Source organism: Delphinapterus leucas, unplaced genomic scaffold (assembly GCF_059928025.1).
Source record: "Delphinapterus leucas isolate spDelLeu-1000000601 "Yukka" unplaced genomic scaffold, BTC_Dleu_Yukka2 spDelLeu_asBTCV2_sq40, whole genome shotgun sequence".
NCBI lineage: Eukaryota > Metazoa > Chordata > Mammalia > Artiodactyla > Monodontidae > Delphinapterus > Delphinapterus leucas.
Genome location: NW_028322249.1, coordinates 2,129,453 through 2,148,413, shown reverse-complemented (window position 1 = coordinate 2,148,413; position 18,961 = coordinate 2,129,453). Strand labels below are relative to the sequence as shown.

The window sequence follows — 18,961 nt, the reverse complement described above, 5'->3', positions numbered from 1 at the left end:
TGCAAATTTTCTGTTAAAAATCAGTGGAATAAAAGCATTTTATTTCAATCTCATCTTTTTGACCCCTGTCAAATGCCTAAAAGAACAAAAGAATAGTAGAAAATTCAAGATTTAATATAATAGAAAAAAAACCCTTCAATATACAAATAGAATTATACTAGCTAAAAAATGTGAAATATTAACCTAAACAAGAGTGCATGATATTTATTTTCACAAACTTCCTCAGTCTCCAAGATATTTGTACATTTCCAAAAAAAAAATTAAGTATCTTATTCTGCATAATCTCTACAAAATGACAGTTAAGACATCAAGAGTTATAGGAAGGCTCTGGGTACTGTGGAATATATCCTGTTGGGACCCAGATATTTGCGACAGAAAAGCAGATACCTGGCAAATAAAAAACAAATAAATAATAAAAATAAATAAAACCATCTGTACACTTTCTTTCCTAGCCTGAAAGTTACTTCACTGAGAGCTGAATAGAGGAGAGAAGGAAAAGCATTGCCATAGACTAAATGTTAGTGCCCCCATTCATATGTTAAAACTTAATTTACAGTGGGATGTCATTTGAAGGTGGGGCCTTTGGTTGGTGATCAGGTCATAAGGGCAGATCCCTCATGAATGAATGACACCAAACCTGCTGGCACCTGATCTTGAATTTCCCAGCCTCCAGAAGTGTGAGAAATAAGTTTCTGTTGTTTATAAGTCACCCAGTCTACGGTAATTTGTTATAGCAGCCTGAATGGGCTAAGACAGGAATAGAGGAGGCAATCCATGATTTTATAAGTTGAGGGGTGCTCTGGATACTCTAGCTTTCAACATGATGGGCTCTCAATATTACACTTTCCTTTCTGCACTTTCTTCTGTACTTTTGAGGGATAAACATGCAAGCCACATATTTCAGACAACCTAGCTTTCTGGTTTCTGCCAATTGGAGGCACTAGATGGAATTTAGAAGGAAGAAAGAAGAAACAGAATATTACTTTGCTATTTCAGTTTCTTTCAGCACCTAGGGGCTGTGACAGTAGCAGGACCATAATGACAAAAGAAGGCATCTTGCTCATGGTCTTCTTGGCATGGAACCTCCATTCTAGGAGAAGAGCATGCAGGGGTGGAGGCAAAGAAAGGCAGACCAGCTCTACAATATACAAAAATTTATTGAATTAAATGCTCGCGAAATGGGTGAATTTTATAATATTTAACCTATATTTTATAAAGCCGTTTTTTTAAAGGTGATTTTAGGCAGCAGTGAATGTCAGCAACTTTGAGAGTAATTTAGCAGCAATGGTAGAGTTTTTGCTTAATAGCAAAATACATTTCTAACAGTAGCAGACACAGACAGAGAGCTTACCCCTCATACTGTCAGCAGCTCTGGGGCGAAAATGGTCACATGAGCTGTAGCCTAAGGCAGTGACAGTTTCTTGATCTATGAAGAACAACCCTCCTCTTCCCTTAACGCCTTTAGCCATTCCATCACTCTAGTCACCCGTGATCAGCTATAAATTTCCCCATCCTTAAATACTGAATGGTTTTCACATCTGCCAAATGTACGCTGAATACCAAAGAAGATTTTTCTGTCACCCAAGCAATTTGTTGAGGAAAAGTTTGGAGTCAACACCTCTGAATCCACGCCCCAGATAGTCCCAGTTACCATAGTTGTCAACATCTCTGGCAAGCAGCAAAAATAATTCAAAGATGGATCATACTTAGAAAGGAAATGATATGTGCTCTATGCACAAAACATTTTTCTTTAAATCAGTAAACGGTCATTTCTGATAAAAAGATGGTTACAGTAAAACAAAGGAATGAAAGAAATGCTTCTCATTATTCTCACAGAATGTATAGATAATACCATCTTTATAAGTAATAAGTGAAATTTGAACAATGAGAAAAAAGTATTCCAAAGAGACTTTATAGGATGTCCAAAGAATATAGAATTGAGTTGCAAAATGTCACAATATGACAAAAAATGAAAAGCCAGTGTAGAGAATAATGCCCGTTATAGGTGGAAAAAGTTAGATGTTTATAAGTAGTTATGAGGGTGACTCCGAGAGAAAGAAAGAGCGGGAGGGAGGGAGGTGGAGCAGGGAGAGAGAAAGGGGAATGTAAACATGATCACAGAAGGAAAGCTAGACTTTAAAAAGGTATATCTAACATGCATTATTGATATTTTTAAGAAGAACTAAGCAAATGAAAATATAGAAAGAGTCTAAAGTATAATTTTTTCAACATTTTTCTGAAATAAAAACAAGTTGAATGTGTAGACTGAAGGGGCTCATAGATTTCCAAGAAATAATGAAACCTAACATTCATACCTACCATTCCAAATCAAAGCATATTCTGGTAAGGATGTTAAAATTCAGGTACAAAGAAAGAATCCTAGGAGTAGGAGGGGAAAAAATCATGCCCCCTACTAGTGTGAAATATCAAGATGGATTCGACATCTTCACAGTAATATTCATGCAAGGAGACAGTTTGATCAGTATCTAAAATATACTAAGAGGAAGAATATGTGATGCAAGAATTTTATAATCAGCCAGGTAATCCTTTGATTTTAAAGAAAACTTTTGAGTAAAAAGGAAAAGGGTGCACGAAGTTATGCCATTTATGAATAACAAGGTCTGAAACTCCTAGGGGACAAGGTTAGGCAGTGATAAAGAAAGAAAAGGGAGAAAATGGAGCTGAAATCAACTGATTAGGTGATGAGAACTAAAGGATATTTTTTAAATTGACAGAGTAGACACCCATGCCAACCCACCCCCACTCCTGCCCAAATATGTTAAGATTAATTTTTATTTAATGAAAGTGACAGAAGCGTGAGATGGTCACATGATCAGAGCAAAGGTAGCGGGAATATTCAGCCAGCCTCCTTTGGGTTGCAGAGTCTGTTAATTTTGACTCTGTTCCCATGTGAGGACTCTTGTCAATACGCAAAGCTCATTTTTTCTAAGCTCAAAGCTTTTTCAGAATCAAGTCACCTAACACCATTCAGAAAGAACTTTAAGCAGCATCTATGTCCTTCCTGTGAAATATTTATGAGCAACTTGGATTCTGACTTTCCTGTCAAACCCACCAAAGCCTAGTCTACATTCTCTTTTAAGGACATGATGGATGTTGGAAGTGGAAATCCTGTTTATCCCCAGCCCACACCGATCTTTCTATTTTTTTCTATTTCTATAGATGATAGATAGAGAATAGAGATACAGTTAATTTCTCACCGAGCTTATTAAAAAATCTATGTTCTTACAAGATGTTACTTATATTATTTCATTTGATTTCCCCAATACTGTTAATAGTTGGCATCATAATTCCCATTTTACAGCATAGAGATTTCAATTCCATTAGGTTAAATCAATTTGTTCTAAATTACACAGAAATTCAGTTTTGTGTCTGGTATTAGAAGAATCTCTTTGTACTTCCCCACCACCCCTTACTGTAGTTGTAAAATTCACCTATTGGCAATCACATATGATAAATGATCATATGATTCCAGACAATAAATTACAAGTGTTAAACTTAAAAATAATGGCTTGTTAGTTCCCTATCCCCCCATCTTTAATGACAGAAATCACAGATCTTGTTCATGAGGATCACAGTTTTTGAAGTAAAATACTGGATTTTTATTTCTATTGCTATGACGGTATTATTATAGTAATACCAAAACAAGAAAAACACAATACACAAAAAGAAAACTACACACCAATTTCCATCATAAAATAAATGTAGAAATCCTTAGCAAAATATTAATAATAGAATTAGCAATATATAAAAATAATTATACACCATTACCAATTGATATTCATTCTCAGCATGTAAAGCCTGTTCAATATTCAAGAATTATCAATGTAATTTACCCAATCCTAAAGAAAAAAAAATTGCATGGTCATATAATTCAATGCAGAAAAAGGGTTTGACAAATTTCACAACCATTCATGTTGTAAAAACAACAAACGAACAAAAAGCTCTCAGAAAAATAGGAATAGAGAATAACTTCTTCCACTTGATAAACAGCACCTATGGAAATCAAAAACAAAAAGAAAACCAAAACCAAAAATCCCAAAGTTAACTTATACTTAATGATGAAAGACTGAATTATTTCCCTCCTCAAGATCAGGAACAAGGCAAGGATATTCACTCTCACCGCACTCATTTCACATAGTATGAGGTGTTCTAGCAAGTTCAGTAAGGCAAGAAAAACAATTAAAAGACAGATATGTAGGTAAGAAAGAAATAAAATTGTCTCTATTCGCAGATGATATGATTATATACAAACTGAAGTCTAGGAATACACATATACTCAAAAAATACCCTTTTAGAATTAATAAGTTAAGCAAGGATACAGGATATAAAACAAACATAAAATATTAATTGTAAACCTATTTGCTAGGAATTAACTATGGGCAGTGAGATTTTTATAATCACTCAAAAATGAAATATAGAAATATATCCAAATAATCAAATATTTACAAGACTTGTCATCAAAAACTATAAAATGCTCATGAAAAAAATCAAAGAGGTTCTAAATAAATGGAAGACATTCAGTGTTTATAGATTGGAAGCTTCAGCTTGGTAACTGTTAGTTTTGCAAGGGCCATCATAACAAAATATCAAAGGCTGGGTAGCATAAATAAAATAAATATATTTTCTCACAATCCTGGAGGCTTATTAAAGTCCATGATCAAGATGTCAGCAGGGTTTTATTTTGCCTAAGGCTTCTCTTCTTTTCTCCTAAATGGCCATCTCTTCTCTGTACCTTCAGAGTCTTCCTCTATGTGTGTCTGTCCTAATTGCAAATCAGGTTGGATTAGAGCCCATCTTAATTACCTCATTTTAATTTAAATACCTCTTTAAAGACCATATCCCAAATATAGTCACATTATCATATTGTTAAGTCTGGGGGGTTAAGACTTCTACACATAAATTTTGGGGAGAGTCAATTTAGCTCATAACAGTAAGGATTTCAATTATGCCAAAATTGATATATAACTTTAAAACTATTCTCATCAAAACATCAGCAAGAATTTTTGTATAGACCAGATTATTTAAAAATATATATGGAAAAGAACAAAGGAACTAGAAGAACAAAAAGAATTTGGAAAATGAAGAATATAGTAGAAGAAGCCAGTCTACCCAATTTTAAGCCTTATTTTTTATCTTTATCTTTTTTAAATTACTGCTTTATTTATTTATTTTGGAGTATCGTCACTTTACAATATTTTGTTAGTTTCTACTGTACAGCAAAGTGAATCAGCTATACGTATACATATATCCTCTCTTTTTTGGATTTCCTTCCCATTTAGGTCACCACAGAGCACTGAGTAGACTTCCCTGTGCTATACAGTAGGTTCTCATTAGTTATCCATTTTATATGTAGTATCAATAGTGTATATATGTCAATCCCAATCTCCCAATTCATCCTTATACTATATTTAGTAATCAAGACTGTGTGGTGTGAGTGGAGGAATAGACACATAGGCCAATAGAAGAGAACAGAAAATTCAGAAATAAACTCACAAATATGCCCAAATGAGTTTTGACAAAAGTGAAAGGAACAATTCAATGGAGAAAAGATAGCCTTTTAAACCAATGGTACTAGAGTAATCTGATAGGTTAAAAAAAACTGGGCCTTGACTTGTCACACATCTTACATAAAAATTAGTATTCTGGTTGTGATATTGTACTATAATCTAAGATGTCGCCATTGAGAGAAACTGGGAAATGAGTACATGAGACCCCTCTGCATTATTTCTTATTACTGCTAATGAATCTACAATTACTTCAAAATGAAACTTTTTTAAAAATTTAAATAAAACATTTAAATCCTAAATAAGATCAATAGTCTGAATGTTGATTCATAGTAAAGCCTTTGTCAGTTTGGTGCTTGTGCTATCAACAGCAAGGCAGACTGCTATGATCAGGTGAAAAAAAGAGATTACTGTGTGTAGCCTCTCATCCTATAATACCCCACTTGAGTTCAGACCTAAATAGAAGAGAGTCCTATTTACCAATCAGCTGGGGGAACACATACTGTCTATATATATGTAAATATTTCATTTTTAGGAGATTAAAGAAATTCCTAAGCTATAAAATCAAAACTATAGTGCTTAGGACTCAGAATGTTATTTGCTAACTTCAGAGTTTATGAAGATCTTTCATTATGAGCTTAAGGGAAGAAAAGAAACTAATATGTAAATTAAGCAAAAGAAAGTTATGATAAAAGAAAAACAAAGAGAAAACCCAACAGAGAAGGTAATAAAATTCCAGTGGAGATCATTACAGGTACTTTTTAGAAATAAAGGTAGTAGAACATAATGATAAGCATGATTTAGAACTGAAAAATGTTGAGAATAAAAGCAGTACATGCAATTTTTAAATGGCCAATATAACCTCCAAAAATGACAGAAACTGAGGATGGAAATTATTTTCCAAATATAATTTTAAATGATTTTTTACCAACTGAGGAAATCCTTTCAGCCTAACATTCTCCCTCAAGGGGCATTTGGATTTGAACTCCTAAAGATGGGAAGATAATTGGTATTTTATTGCTCAATTGCAACCATAATGATGAAAATATTGTTTATTTACTTTCAATTTTGAGTCAATCTTCAGGCCACGGAAAGAAGATGCTATGTTTAAGGATGGAATGAAAATCCAAGAGCTATGATAAAAATGTAACTTACACAAAGCAGATTGTGAAGAATATTGGGTAGAGAAACAAGGGCATTAAAATTGTCATATAAAGTATGAAAACTGAATTAAAGGACTATAGAAAAATGATTGAGTTTAATTACATTGTTTATACTAAAGATAATTGACAGAAAAACCAAAACAATAACATAATTGACTAAAACAGTTGGAGAAGAGGACCTGAGTGAGTTAAATATTTATATTTGATATTGGGGGAATAATAAATGTTATCTGATATTAATAAATTCAGAAAATATATATTGTTTGAGAAGGGAAATAACCAAAATATAAACAATTGTAAAGAACTTGTCTGGAGAGTAGACTTAGAAGTGAAGAAGTGATCTGACTCTGTTGATATTTAATATAAAACATTCTTTAACATGTGATTTTTTTTAATGAGCATATATTACTTGATAAAACCAAATACTTTAAAACTACAACCTACTTACTTATAAGTGATAGTGATTTACATGATACGAAGGTGCTTATTGTTGAATTGATATGAAAAAATTTAGAATAGAAGCAATTACCAAACTAGAATCATGCATGTAAACATTTTTTCTAGCATTTTTTATGTGTTAAAATGTGTTATTTTTCTTTGCTTTATACTGTTGAATTTGAAATATCACCCACCCAAGGCTCTTCGTTTCTCCCTAGTTACTTGGCTAGCGGCTGCTTCTATTTGCAAGGACATATCATGTGAATTACAAGGAAGTAAAATAATTGGCCTTCAACTAGACTAAATTTTCACCAAGTGGATTATTGTGCCCTGATAATGCCCACAGTCTAAATGACAACACTCAAAACTCAAATGTGTTCTTAATTATAATTTCCAAGTTAGGAAAATTGTGTTTTGTATAAAATATTATTTCATTAAATTAGCCACAATAAAAAATAAGAATCACCTTTCATTGGGAATATACAAGAGTAAGTTTCAAATAATTTTATCATGGAAAGTATTATAATAATCATTTCTAATATTTACAGTTAAGAATCTTAAAATCCTTCTGGCTTTACTTTCAAGAAAAGTCATCAGCAACATTTAAAAATGTATGCTTATGAAATAAATCATCCAATTACTCTATTTCTATGTTTAAATTCCCCAGTTCTTCTGGCAATAGAATATAAGTCACTGAAGCTTTGTTTCCAGTGGAAAGTGGCTGGTACCTCCAATCCTACCCCAGAAACCCACATTTATATAATCTGCAATAATTATCCAGGTATTTTTAGATCACTTCCATGGCTTTAATATTTACTTGTCATGTTACTTATTTTCACAGCTAGGCATCACATCACCCGTCTTTACAAATCAATTTATTACAAATTAAAGGATATAATCCTTCTTCTCTGACTAGTTTTCTACAATTTCTTTTTCCCAGCAACAAATATAATTAAAAATAATAATTGATCATTTGTTTTAACTTGTCAGTAGAACTTACCATTTCCTGGTAAGGACATCTTTGTTAAAATTGGATGATTTTTAAATGTGTCAAAATGATCAAGATAATAAAGGCCTTGAAATATTTGCCTTTTTGAATTTAGAAATGTAAGCTATGACAGAATACAATTTCTTTCTGTAAAACACATACAAAAATGAATAGCACGTTTCAAATAGTTAACTGTTATTTCACAAGGATCATAAAAATTAAATAATTAGATGAGGAACTCTGTTCCATTATTCAACAGGACAATTAGTTCTATCAACATTTACAAGTTTTAAATATAGATTTATAATGCAAATATATTTATAATGTATTTTTATTTTTTTAGTGTATTTTTAAAATCTTCAATTAAAATCAGTAATCAAAAGAATTTAACATTAATGATAATAAAGCATTTATTATAATGTTTCTTTTATTCTTCAGTTATACTATTTCAATACTTTAAATACATGTTCAATTTTATTACCATATTTATGAATTAAAAATCTTAGTTTTCCTTAATGTCCTCCACTAGCAAGAAAACAAAAATTGAATGATACATTTCCATTTACTTATAACTTGAATTCTTTATAAATAATTTTATTTATCAAATATAAATAACTATGATTATAAATATAAGGTTTCAAAAAATGAGAAAAGCGAAGATACAGTTCATGAATTTGTGCTAATGACAGTTAATTATGCTTAAAATTTACTGTCAATTTGAACAAAAAACTATCACAAAAACAAAGTAGGACATTATATAATGATAAAAGGTCAAATCACCAGGAAGATATAACAATTACAAATATATATTCATGCAACATCAGAGCACCTAAATATATAAAACAAACACTGGCAGAATTGACTAGAAAAATAGACAGAAGTGCAATAATAGTAGACGATTTCAACGTCTCACTTTTAAGAATGGAGAGACAGTTACCTTATAGGGAACAATTTTTATGAGTTTTTCTTCTCTCCTTCCCTTATTTATTTTTGCAAATATAAAAAAAAAGCACAAACTGTGAAATAATAAAGAAAAGAAACAGAGATGAAAGAGAGAGAAAGGGGTGGAAGGAAGGATGGAAAGAAGGAAGGAAGGAAGGGAGGGTATCTTACACAAAAGGTGACATACTATACACAGTTTTCTGCAACTTCCTTTTATCACTTAACAATTTATACTCCAAAATATACAATATATAATCCATTTAATCCATTTTGTAGAGATCTTCCCAACTGCTTTGCGCAAGTACATAGTAATCCACTGTGTAGATATATTGCAGTTTATATAACTGTTGGATTTTGGTGTTAGAATTTTGGATTTTGAGGGTGATTTCAATTTTGTTACTAGTACCAATAATGTTACATTGAAGAACATTTGATACATGTCATTTTTTGGATCTTTGGAACAGATTCCTGGAAGAGGGATTGATAGATCAAAGGCCAAATACAGCTATGATTTTGTTAGATATTGATAAAATCTTCTCCATGGATGTTGTCCCATTTTACATTTTGAAAAACAAGATATTAGACTGCTTTTTCCTCCTTAGCCTCACCAACAGAGTGTTATCAAACTTTTCATATATTTCAAATCTTACAGGTGACTAATGGTTTTGGTTTTAATTAGCATTTTTCTCATTATAAAGATTATAATAGGAAATATATTTTCTAACAAACATTGTTCCATTGAAAATATGAAACCTACATTTCGATCTGAGTAGCCCAGGGAAGTATCCTGGGTTAATGACATAAGTGGCTATTTAGTTGTAATTAATTAGGTTAATCTGAAACCATCCATTTTACTCAGGACTGCAGTTTAAAGAGATAGGAGAAAGAAAGGCAGAACAGAAGAAAGGGAAGGAAAGATGGAAGGAAGGAAGGAAGGAAGGAAGGAAGGAAGGAAGGAAGGAAGGAAGGAAGGAAGGAAGGAAGGGAGAGAGGGAGGAAAGGAGGGAGGGAGGGAGGGAGGGAGGGGTGAATTAAGCTAGGTCTGAATTAAGACAAAAAATATATGAATAAATGGGAAAGAACTGCTTAAATCAATGTAATTACCCTTGTTTGCTTGAAATCTGTGTTATAGTTTGAAGTCTGTGCCATACCTACCTTGTTAAAAAAACACTAAATTTACCTATCTTGCTCATATTCATGTTTCTCATAAACTCTGACCAGAAATTACAAATTTTAAAGTTTTACCGCATTTCAACAGTAAACTACGTGCATAACCTCAGAAATGGATTGATGTCTCTTGTTAATACATATTTTGTTCATCATATGCTGGGTAGGAGCTACATATTAGTATATATGCTCAAATTTTTATTGCATTTAACACACCAGAAGGGACATTATACAACTAATAAGAAGTGAAGTCCATATTAAGTTATTTGATCAAATATGTTTCATGAAAACTGCCTAAGAACATCAAAACAATTAGTCAAACCCAAAATTCAATCTGAGTTAGCATTCATATTCAAAGATTTGAATTCAGAAGTAAGTTCAGAGACCAAATATTATATTTTGATTTGTTCTGGAGTGGCCATCTGCCCATATGAAAAAGCTACTGCAACCGTCTGGCAGGCAGTTTAAAGAACCAAAATAACTACTCTGTGCAGGTCAGGTTCACAGGCATCTGGGTGTTGACTTGGAAAGCACAAAAAGTAATAATCACAGCACGTGGTACTTTACCGAGTAGCCAGCCAAAAGTGTCTGTCTAAATAGTCAAAAAATTTAGCTGTCATAAGAATCCTTTGAGGAAACTTTATAAATACCTATCAAATTTCAAGTATCAGTGGCCAACATTTTTAAAAACACCATAAAGATCTAATAAAATGTTATAGAAAAGTTATAATAATCCTGAGGTACCCATAATTTATATCCTGGCACATTTAAAAATGTTCCTTTTGTTTAAAAATGGGCTTCAAAGATATCAATAGTTTTATTTGTATATTTTATAAATATTTGTGTGCTAGTCAATAGTCTGATTTTTAATTGTTTAAAGCAAATCCAATGCCACAAAGAGCTACTTTAGTCATGACTTGCAGGAGTTCAAGGGAAATATCCTCTATCTTCACCCCTCTGCCCCTCCCCTACCTTCAAGTCTTCTCCTCACAGGTCTCTGCCTGGGAACTGTGGACTTTTGCTGCTCCTTTTCTTGGAAGAGTGGCTGCTGAAAGGAGTTAAATATGGCTCTTGGATAAGTAAGTCTGGGTTGGAGGGCCATGAAGAAGGGTCAGCAAGAGGACAATCTCCCTTGGCGTCCGGAACTTGTAGAATAGCCTGCAATAGAGTGGACCACCAGCTGAGCTCCTTGAAGTGAGAGCTACAGGCTGGCAGGGAGAAGGGTGACCCCAGTGTCAACCAAGAAAAGTTAGATATGCACACTGATGCACACTAAAGGTTGACGACAACTGAGAACATCTGTCTCAGACTCTCCTGGAGGCATTCACCAAAAATTGAGTTACAGGACCTTACACCTGACCAGCTGGAGAAGGGGGTCTAGTAATTGCCCTGGTTATCATGCTTGTCATGATTTTTCAGCACATAAATGTTTGAGAATCACTGCCATTTTGAATGTGTGTTTCACTTGTCTGTTTTTCCAGTGGACTTTACCTCCTTGCAAGGAAGGTTTGTGAAGATTTGTTGCTGTTGTTTGCATTATTAGTTTTATTATGCTAATTCTAGAATCTCTGGTGCATAGTGCAATCTCAGGCAGGAAGTAATGGCTCATTAAAACAGGTATCCCAAAAGTCTTAGTAGAACGTCAAGATTAATTCCTTCAGGAAGAGGTAAAATTGTCATTAGATGCAGATGATATGATTCTATATATAGAGAACCCTAAAGACTCTACATGAAAACTACTACAACTGATAAACGAATTCAGCAAGGTAGCAGAATACAAGATTAACATACAGAAATTGGTGGCATTTCTTTATGGCAACAATGAAATATCGGAAAGGGAACGTAAAAAAACAATGCCTTTTAAAATCACAACCCCCAAAATAAATACTTAGGAATAAACCTCACCAAGAAGGCAAAAGACTTATACGCTGAGAACTGTAAGACATTAATAAAGGAAAGTGAAGATGATTCAAAGAAATGGAAAGACATCTCATGTTCTTGGGTTGGAGGAACTAATATTGTTAAAATGCTCATACTACCCAAAGCAATCTACAGATTTAACGCGATCCCTATCAAATTACCCATGACATTTTTCACACAATTAGAACAAATAATCCTAAAATTCATACAGAACCATAAAAGACCCAGAATTGCCAAAGCAATCCTGAAGAAAAAGAACAACGTTGGAGGCATAGCCACCCCAGACTCAGACAGTACTCCAAAGTCACAGTAATCAAAACAGCGTGGTATTGGCACAAAAACAGACATATGGATCAATGGAACAGAATACAGAGCCCAGAAATAAACCCACACACCTCACTTAATCTTTGACAATTAATCTTTGACAAAGGAGGCAAGAATATATAATGGGAAAGAGACAGTCTCTTCCGCAAGTGGTGTTGGTAAAGTTGGACAGCCTTATATAAACCAGTGAAGTTAGAACACATCCTTTCACAAATGAACCTATCTACACACGAAAATAAACTCAAAATGTCTTAAAGACTTAAACATAAGACATGACACCATAAAACTTCTAGAAGAGAACACAGGCAAAATATTCTCTGACATAAATCATACCGATGTTTTCTTAGGTCAGTCTCCCAAGACAATAGAAATAAAAATGAAAATAAACAAAGGGGACAGAATCAAACTTACAAGCTTTTGCACAGCAAAGGAAACCATAAACAAAATGAAAAGACTACCTACAGAATGGGAGAAAATATTTGCAAATGATGCGACCAGCAAGGGCTTAATTTCCAAAATACACAAACAGCTCATACAACTTGATGACAACAGAAGCAAACAACCCAATCAAAAAAATAGGCAGAAGACTTAAAGAGACATTTCTCCAAAGAAGAAATACAGATGGCCAATAGGCACATGAAAAGATGCTCAACACTGCCAATTATTAAAGAAATGCAAATCAAAACTACCATGAGGTACCACCTCACACCAGTCAGAATGGCCATCATTAAAAAGTCTACAAATAACATATGCTGGAGAGGGTGTGGAGAAAAGGGAACCCTCCTACAACACTGTTGGTGGGAATGTAAGTTGGTGCAGCCACTGTGGAAAACAGTATGGAGGTTCCTCAGAAAACTAAAAATAGACCTACCACATGATCCAGCAATCCCACTCCTGGGCGTATATCCAGACCAAACTATAATTCAAAAAGACACATTCACCCTGATCTTCACAGCAGCAATATTCACAATAGCCAAGACATGGAAACAACCTAAATGTCCATCAACAGATGAATGGATAAAGACGATGTGGTACATATATACAATGAAATACTACTCAGCCATAAAAAAAAGAATGAAATAACGCCGTTTGCAGCAGCAACATGGATGCAACTAGAGATTATCATACTAAGCAAAGTAAGTCAGAAAGAGAAAGACAAATGCCATGATACCACTTATATGTGGAATCTAAAATATGACACAAATGAACCTATCTATGAAACAGAAACAGAATCAGAGACATAGAGAATAGACTGGTGGCTGCCAAGGGGGAAGCAGGTGGGAGAGGGATGAACTGGGAGTTTGGGATTAGCAGATGCAAACTGGTATATATAGATTGGCTAAACAACAAGGTCCTACTATATAGCACAGGGAACTATATTCAATATCCTGTGATAAACCATAATGGAAAAGAATATGAAAAAGAATGTATATACATATGTATAACAGAGTCACTTTGCTGGACAGCAGTAATTAACACAATGCTGTAAACCAAGTATACTTCAATAAAAAATAAGTTAATTAAATTTTTAAAAAGATTAATTCCTTCAGAAGAACAAGTACTACACATTCACAAAAAAAGCACCCTTTGAAAGTTTAAATTTTTGAATTTCTTTGCCACTTCCTTAGTTTTGATCATCTTGGACAATATACTTTTAATATTGACTTTTAAAAATAATTGTGTTTCAGTGTTTGCTATCCTTAGAGAGACAGAAACAGATAAGTACAACTAAATACTTATTTTTCAAAAGTCTCAAAAGTATAAGGGAAATGAAAGTAATTATATCTTCAAATGATTTTGGGGTATGTTTCTAATTCCATACTTCTGATGCGATTAAAGATTAAAACTGTATTAAGACATTTGAGACATGCCGCATTGGTATTAAATGAATTTAATTTTGCGTAAAGTGGTAGAAATATTTTCTTCAGCAAACATACCTGCAGATATAAAATCACAACCATAAATCTACAAAAAAGCAAGCTATTGAATGAAATCTGATTGGTTATTTCCCTGCAGTATGGATCTGCTAATCATTTAATTTACTACTTGCTAACAGAAGCCAAAATTTAAATATACATATATATATGTGTGTGTATATATATATATCTTCAATTTTAAATCATTCATATATATGAACAAGTATACATACACATATATAACAATTGTTCATATATATATATATATATATATATATATATATAAACAATTTAAAGTAAAGAAAGTACATCTGGTGGCCTATTTTTTCCCCCCGATTTCTAAAGAACACCATATTCTATTCTAGGCAGTGGAATGTCAATCCACCTTAAGGGCTGTTCAATGAGCATATCTGAGAAAGCACTGGTTTAGCCAATGATGTACTTATTGAGGGAGGCCCTAGTGCCACTGTCAAGAGCTTATCCACAGGAGAGATAAGAAGGTACTTGTTTGGTTTGTGAAAAGAAGTAGTGAGGAATGGCAGGTAGCTGCAGGCTGATGACACGTGATGTCCATATATATGTAGAACCAACACGCCCATAACTGCACCCATTTTCCATACCCAAATCCAAAGCCTTTATATCATTAATCCCAGGCAAAAATGGTAAGATTCATGTGTGTTACTATCCCACGGCTTCAAGATGCCTATAAACTCATATGAGTATGTCTTAGTTATATCAGTGGAGGACAAACCAGGCTTCTATCACCAAGCCCCATTCCATAACAGGCAAACCAGTCCAAGACTTCTCTGAGTGCTGCAGGAGAGTCTATGGAAGGGGCGCTCACTCCACTGTGATGCCTAAAATGCCTTTGCACAGAGCAAACATTCAATACATGCTGAGTGAATGAATGAGTGAACTGGTGTCATAAAACAGGCTTATTTCAGGGAAATTCCATTCAACAGGCTGGCATTCCTTCCTACCCATCTTAACTGTTAAGCTTGCCATCAGACAAAAATTTAATTATAAAACGTTAGAGCTGAGGAAATTTTAGAAACTATCTACTCTCCAGAGGTATACAACTTTAATTTAGTGGTAAAAATCACTAGGAGTGATTTAGGAGTCTATCAGACCTGAGTCCAAATTCCACATCTACCATATTTTGGTGAGCAAATAACTACTTCTGAGGCTCTGTTCCATGTATGCATTATGGGATATCATAATAATACATACATTAATTGTATGACTAGCAGGGGATGAAATGACACAATCCATTTGCCATGGTCGGCTAAGTAATTTGCACCAAGTAAGCACTCAAGACATTAGCCAATATTAATAGCGGAGAGATGAAAACAAAACTCTGGGACTGATGCCTACCCTAGGGGCCCCAGTGGTCATAATGACTTTCTTCCATTCAGCCTGCTCTCTTCTCACTAAGACTAAGGAAGAGAAGATGAACAAATTAGGAATAACAATTGGAAAATGGTTTTATACTCCCTGAATGAATGGAATTATAATAAAATGATTCATGAGTTCTGCAGAAATATGATGAGGCTTTAGATCTTTATGTTAGTTCTCTACAAAACCAATTTATGGCCCTAAGATGTACCTTCCCACCCAGCCCCATCCTTACCAGGATCAAATATCATTGTAAATGGAAAAGTCAACAACACATAATCAACAAGCTAAGTTACAAGCCAGTGAAGTCTCGGAGGTTTGATAGAGAAAATTCAGATTTATCATTATATGTAAAAATAAGATGATATGAAGAACTCAATCTAAAAAGTATTACCTGGAGATCTAAAATCTCTACAATAGTGCTATAAAAAGTAAAGAGCTAGAAATCTATTTAGATGGTTTTCCTTATAAGAAAGCACTTTCTGTATAACTTTTAATGTACTATTGATGAGAACAATTCAACAAAATTCAAATAAATACCTGCAGATGTCCTACAAGAAGAAGAGAACAGAGTTAGATGTGACAGGGGATAACTGGACTTCAGGATGAGTAAGACCCTATACTTGACCTCAATAAATTAACATGAAATACAGTGGATGAGTCACGTACAGAATGTCAGAATTCTAAAAGGCCAAGCTAAGTACCAAAAGGAACATGTGGGGACTCTTAAGAAGGAAATAAAATATTGGTTAGTTGATTACGAAAAGGCAGAAGGGAGTAGGTTCCCTTTGGCTGCTCTTTGAAGAGATCACTTCCTTTCCCCCCTAGTCCTGAGGCTAGGGTGGCATGGGCAATAGAGGAATGTGGGGACTGAGAATCATTTCTACTCTCACCAGAGTGGCTGGAAGCAGATTTTCTTACCAGGATGTAGTAGTATGCTAATATTTAAGGGTTCTTGAGGTCAGAGAGAAGGGTTTGAATACTCCGGCTCCATCTCTTGCTGTGGGTCAAGTTTCTTACCTTTCCAACACCTCAGCGTCTTTACCTGAAAACTGGGGATGATGATAATGTCTCCCACCTGAGTGGAGTGTGAGAACTACATAATATAGTGCATACGCAGGGCTAAATTTGGTGCCTGGCAAACAGAAAGTGCTCAGTACGGCAGGCGAGTGTAGTGACAATAAAGGCAAAGATGACGGGGGTAGTGCCGGTGTTGCTTCTGCCCCCAGAACAGGCTCTGACTGGGAGAGAGTTAAAGCACCTTTGGGTTCATGGGGGTTTATATATAAGCAACGGTTGATCAATGTGAGCTGGTTGTCCAAATGATTATGTGCAATCTAAGAAAAAAATGGGCCTCGGATCTGCTCAGCTACTTAATAATATTAGCAGCGGTAGTAGTCAAAGAAGCTAAATTTTATTAAGTGTTTATATGCCAAACAACGTGCTGAACGTTTTAAAAGGATTTACTCACTTATTACAACGAGGCTATACACTAGGTTCTGATAATGTTATTCGTCTCTTTCAGATGTTGACTGAGCCTCAGACGGGTTACAAAAGCACCTAAGATCCCGTTGTCAGTACATGACGGAAATGAGTTCAAATCCAGCCTGTCTGACTTGTTCTTAATCACTAAGGTATGAAATTAAGCATGTTGCCCTTTGCCTGATTCTCCTTCTGAGGCCTGAATATTTCACTTAGCTCTCTGAGTGCAGAAGAGAGAAAATTCTCTCTCCTTGACCCAACTTGGCATCAATATCCAACTCCCCTTCTCAAAATGGGTTGCTTCAACGAGCAGCAATGAATGCCGGGGTCGTGGACCAGTCACCTTGATGACTAAGAGTCAGACACTAGGGAAAGAAAATGCTCTGTGACAAACCTACCCTTGTACAGAAACAAGACAGAAATGGGGGAACAGGGCAGAAGATAATGGAATAAGGCATAGGAAAAATAGCACCTGGCATCGTGATAGTAATAATAATAATAGTAGTAGTAGTAATAGTAATAATAATAGACTTTACTATGCTCTAGGCATTGTATTAAGTGCTTGGTGTAAGTGACTTCATTTTAACATTGAAAACAAGTCTATGGGGATGAAATATTATTAACATCATTTTATAGGCAGGAGTATTGAGGTTCAGGTAATCAGGTAAATTGCCCAAGCTCATATGGTTAGCAAGTGGAAAGCAGAGATTGGAACCAGCACCTACACTCCTAACCATTATGCTATAACCATTATGCTGAAGACATAAGAATTCCAATGGTCTTTCCCCATAACCCACTCCTGCACTCCAGACTTAAATACTCCAAGATCAAGAGAGAGCAAGCTTGGAGTTGCCACTCTTCAGTGAGTGTCAATCATTTCAAAACAGTGTATTTGCTAACAAGATGCAGTTCTTGTGATAATCTTCTCAACCAGGTATCAAGAAACAGGAAGCAAAGATTCAAGTAACAGTATGTTCCTACTTACGAGGAAGGTGGGACAGCATAGTTGACACTGGGATTAACTGTTCTGGAAAACGTGGTCCCAGTAGGCATACACGCTGGTACATTTTCCCCACCTACCAAATACAAAAGAATTATTTCATTTCCATGTTGCTCTTCAAAGTTCCACCTCATTCGTGCCTGTCATTCATCCTCTGGCCTCTTCCTGTCTCCATTTCTGTACAGAAAGGTGCTGAGTCTCTGCTCTCGGATATAAAAAGGGTGTGTTAGGAGAGGGAGCCATGGTACCTCAATGTCTTTTTTTTTTTTCACCTTAATTCTATTATGCCAACTCCACTGAACTTAATTAGAGTGAATACAGAATTACACAATTACCCTCTGTTCTATTCTTCAGATGTTATATTTTGATAAAATTTACGACATGCTGCTCTCCCCCTGAACACCAGATGAACACTAGAAATGGATGTGTGTTGACATAAAATCTGTTATAATTACAATTCAAGTATAGCTTACATAATGATAGTGTTAACATAAAATTATAGATGTGTAGAGACAACGTGGTCATGCATTTTTTAGTATAAGCACATGCTTAGACCAATATCTGTTAGCGGAATGAAGATGGAAGAGAATTTTGGTTAAGCCACAAAGGCTGTTTAAGGACTTGCAGATAGCTAAGGGGAACTCAAAGACCAGTAAGATAGTATTTCCCCTGCATTCAATTGCAAATTCAATTGCAAAGTG

The 18,961-nt window shown here is 34.6% G+C and overlaps 1 protein-coding gene across 1 annotated transcript in view; it reads right to left on the bottom strand.

Annotated features, from left to right (window-relative positions):
* Positions 1–18,961, bottom strand: part of LOC149743956 (uncharacterized) — a 94,716-nt gene that overhangs the window by 67,841 nt on the left and 7,914 nt on the right. Inside the window, exon 3 of the mRNA XM_089905926.1 lies at positions 18,246–18,336. Coding sequence (XP_089762052.1) covers positions 18,246–18,336 — 91 coding nt within the window. The remainder of the gene's footprint in view (positions 1–18,245; positions 18,337–18,961) is intronic.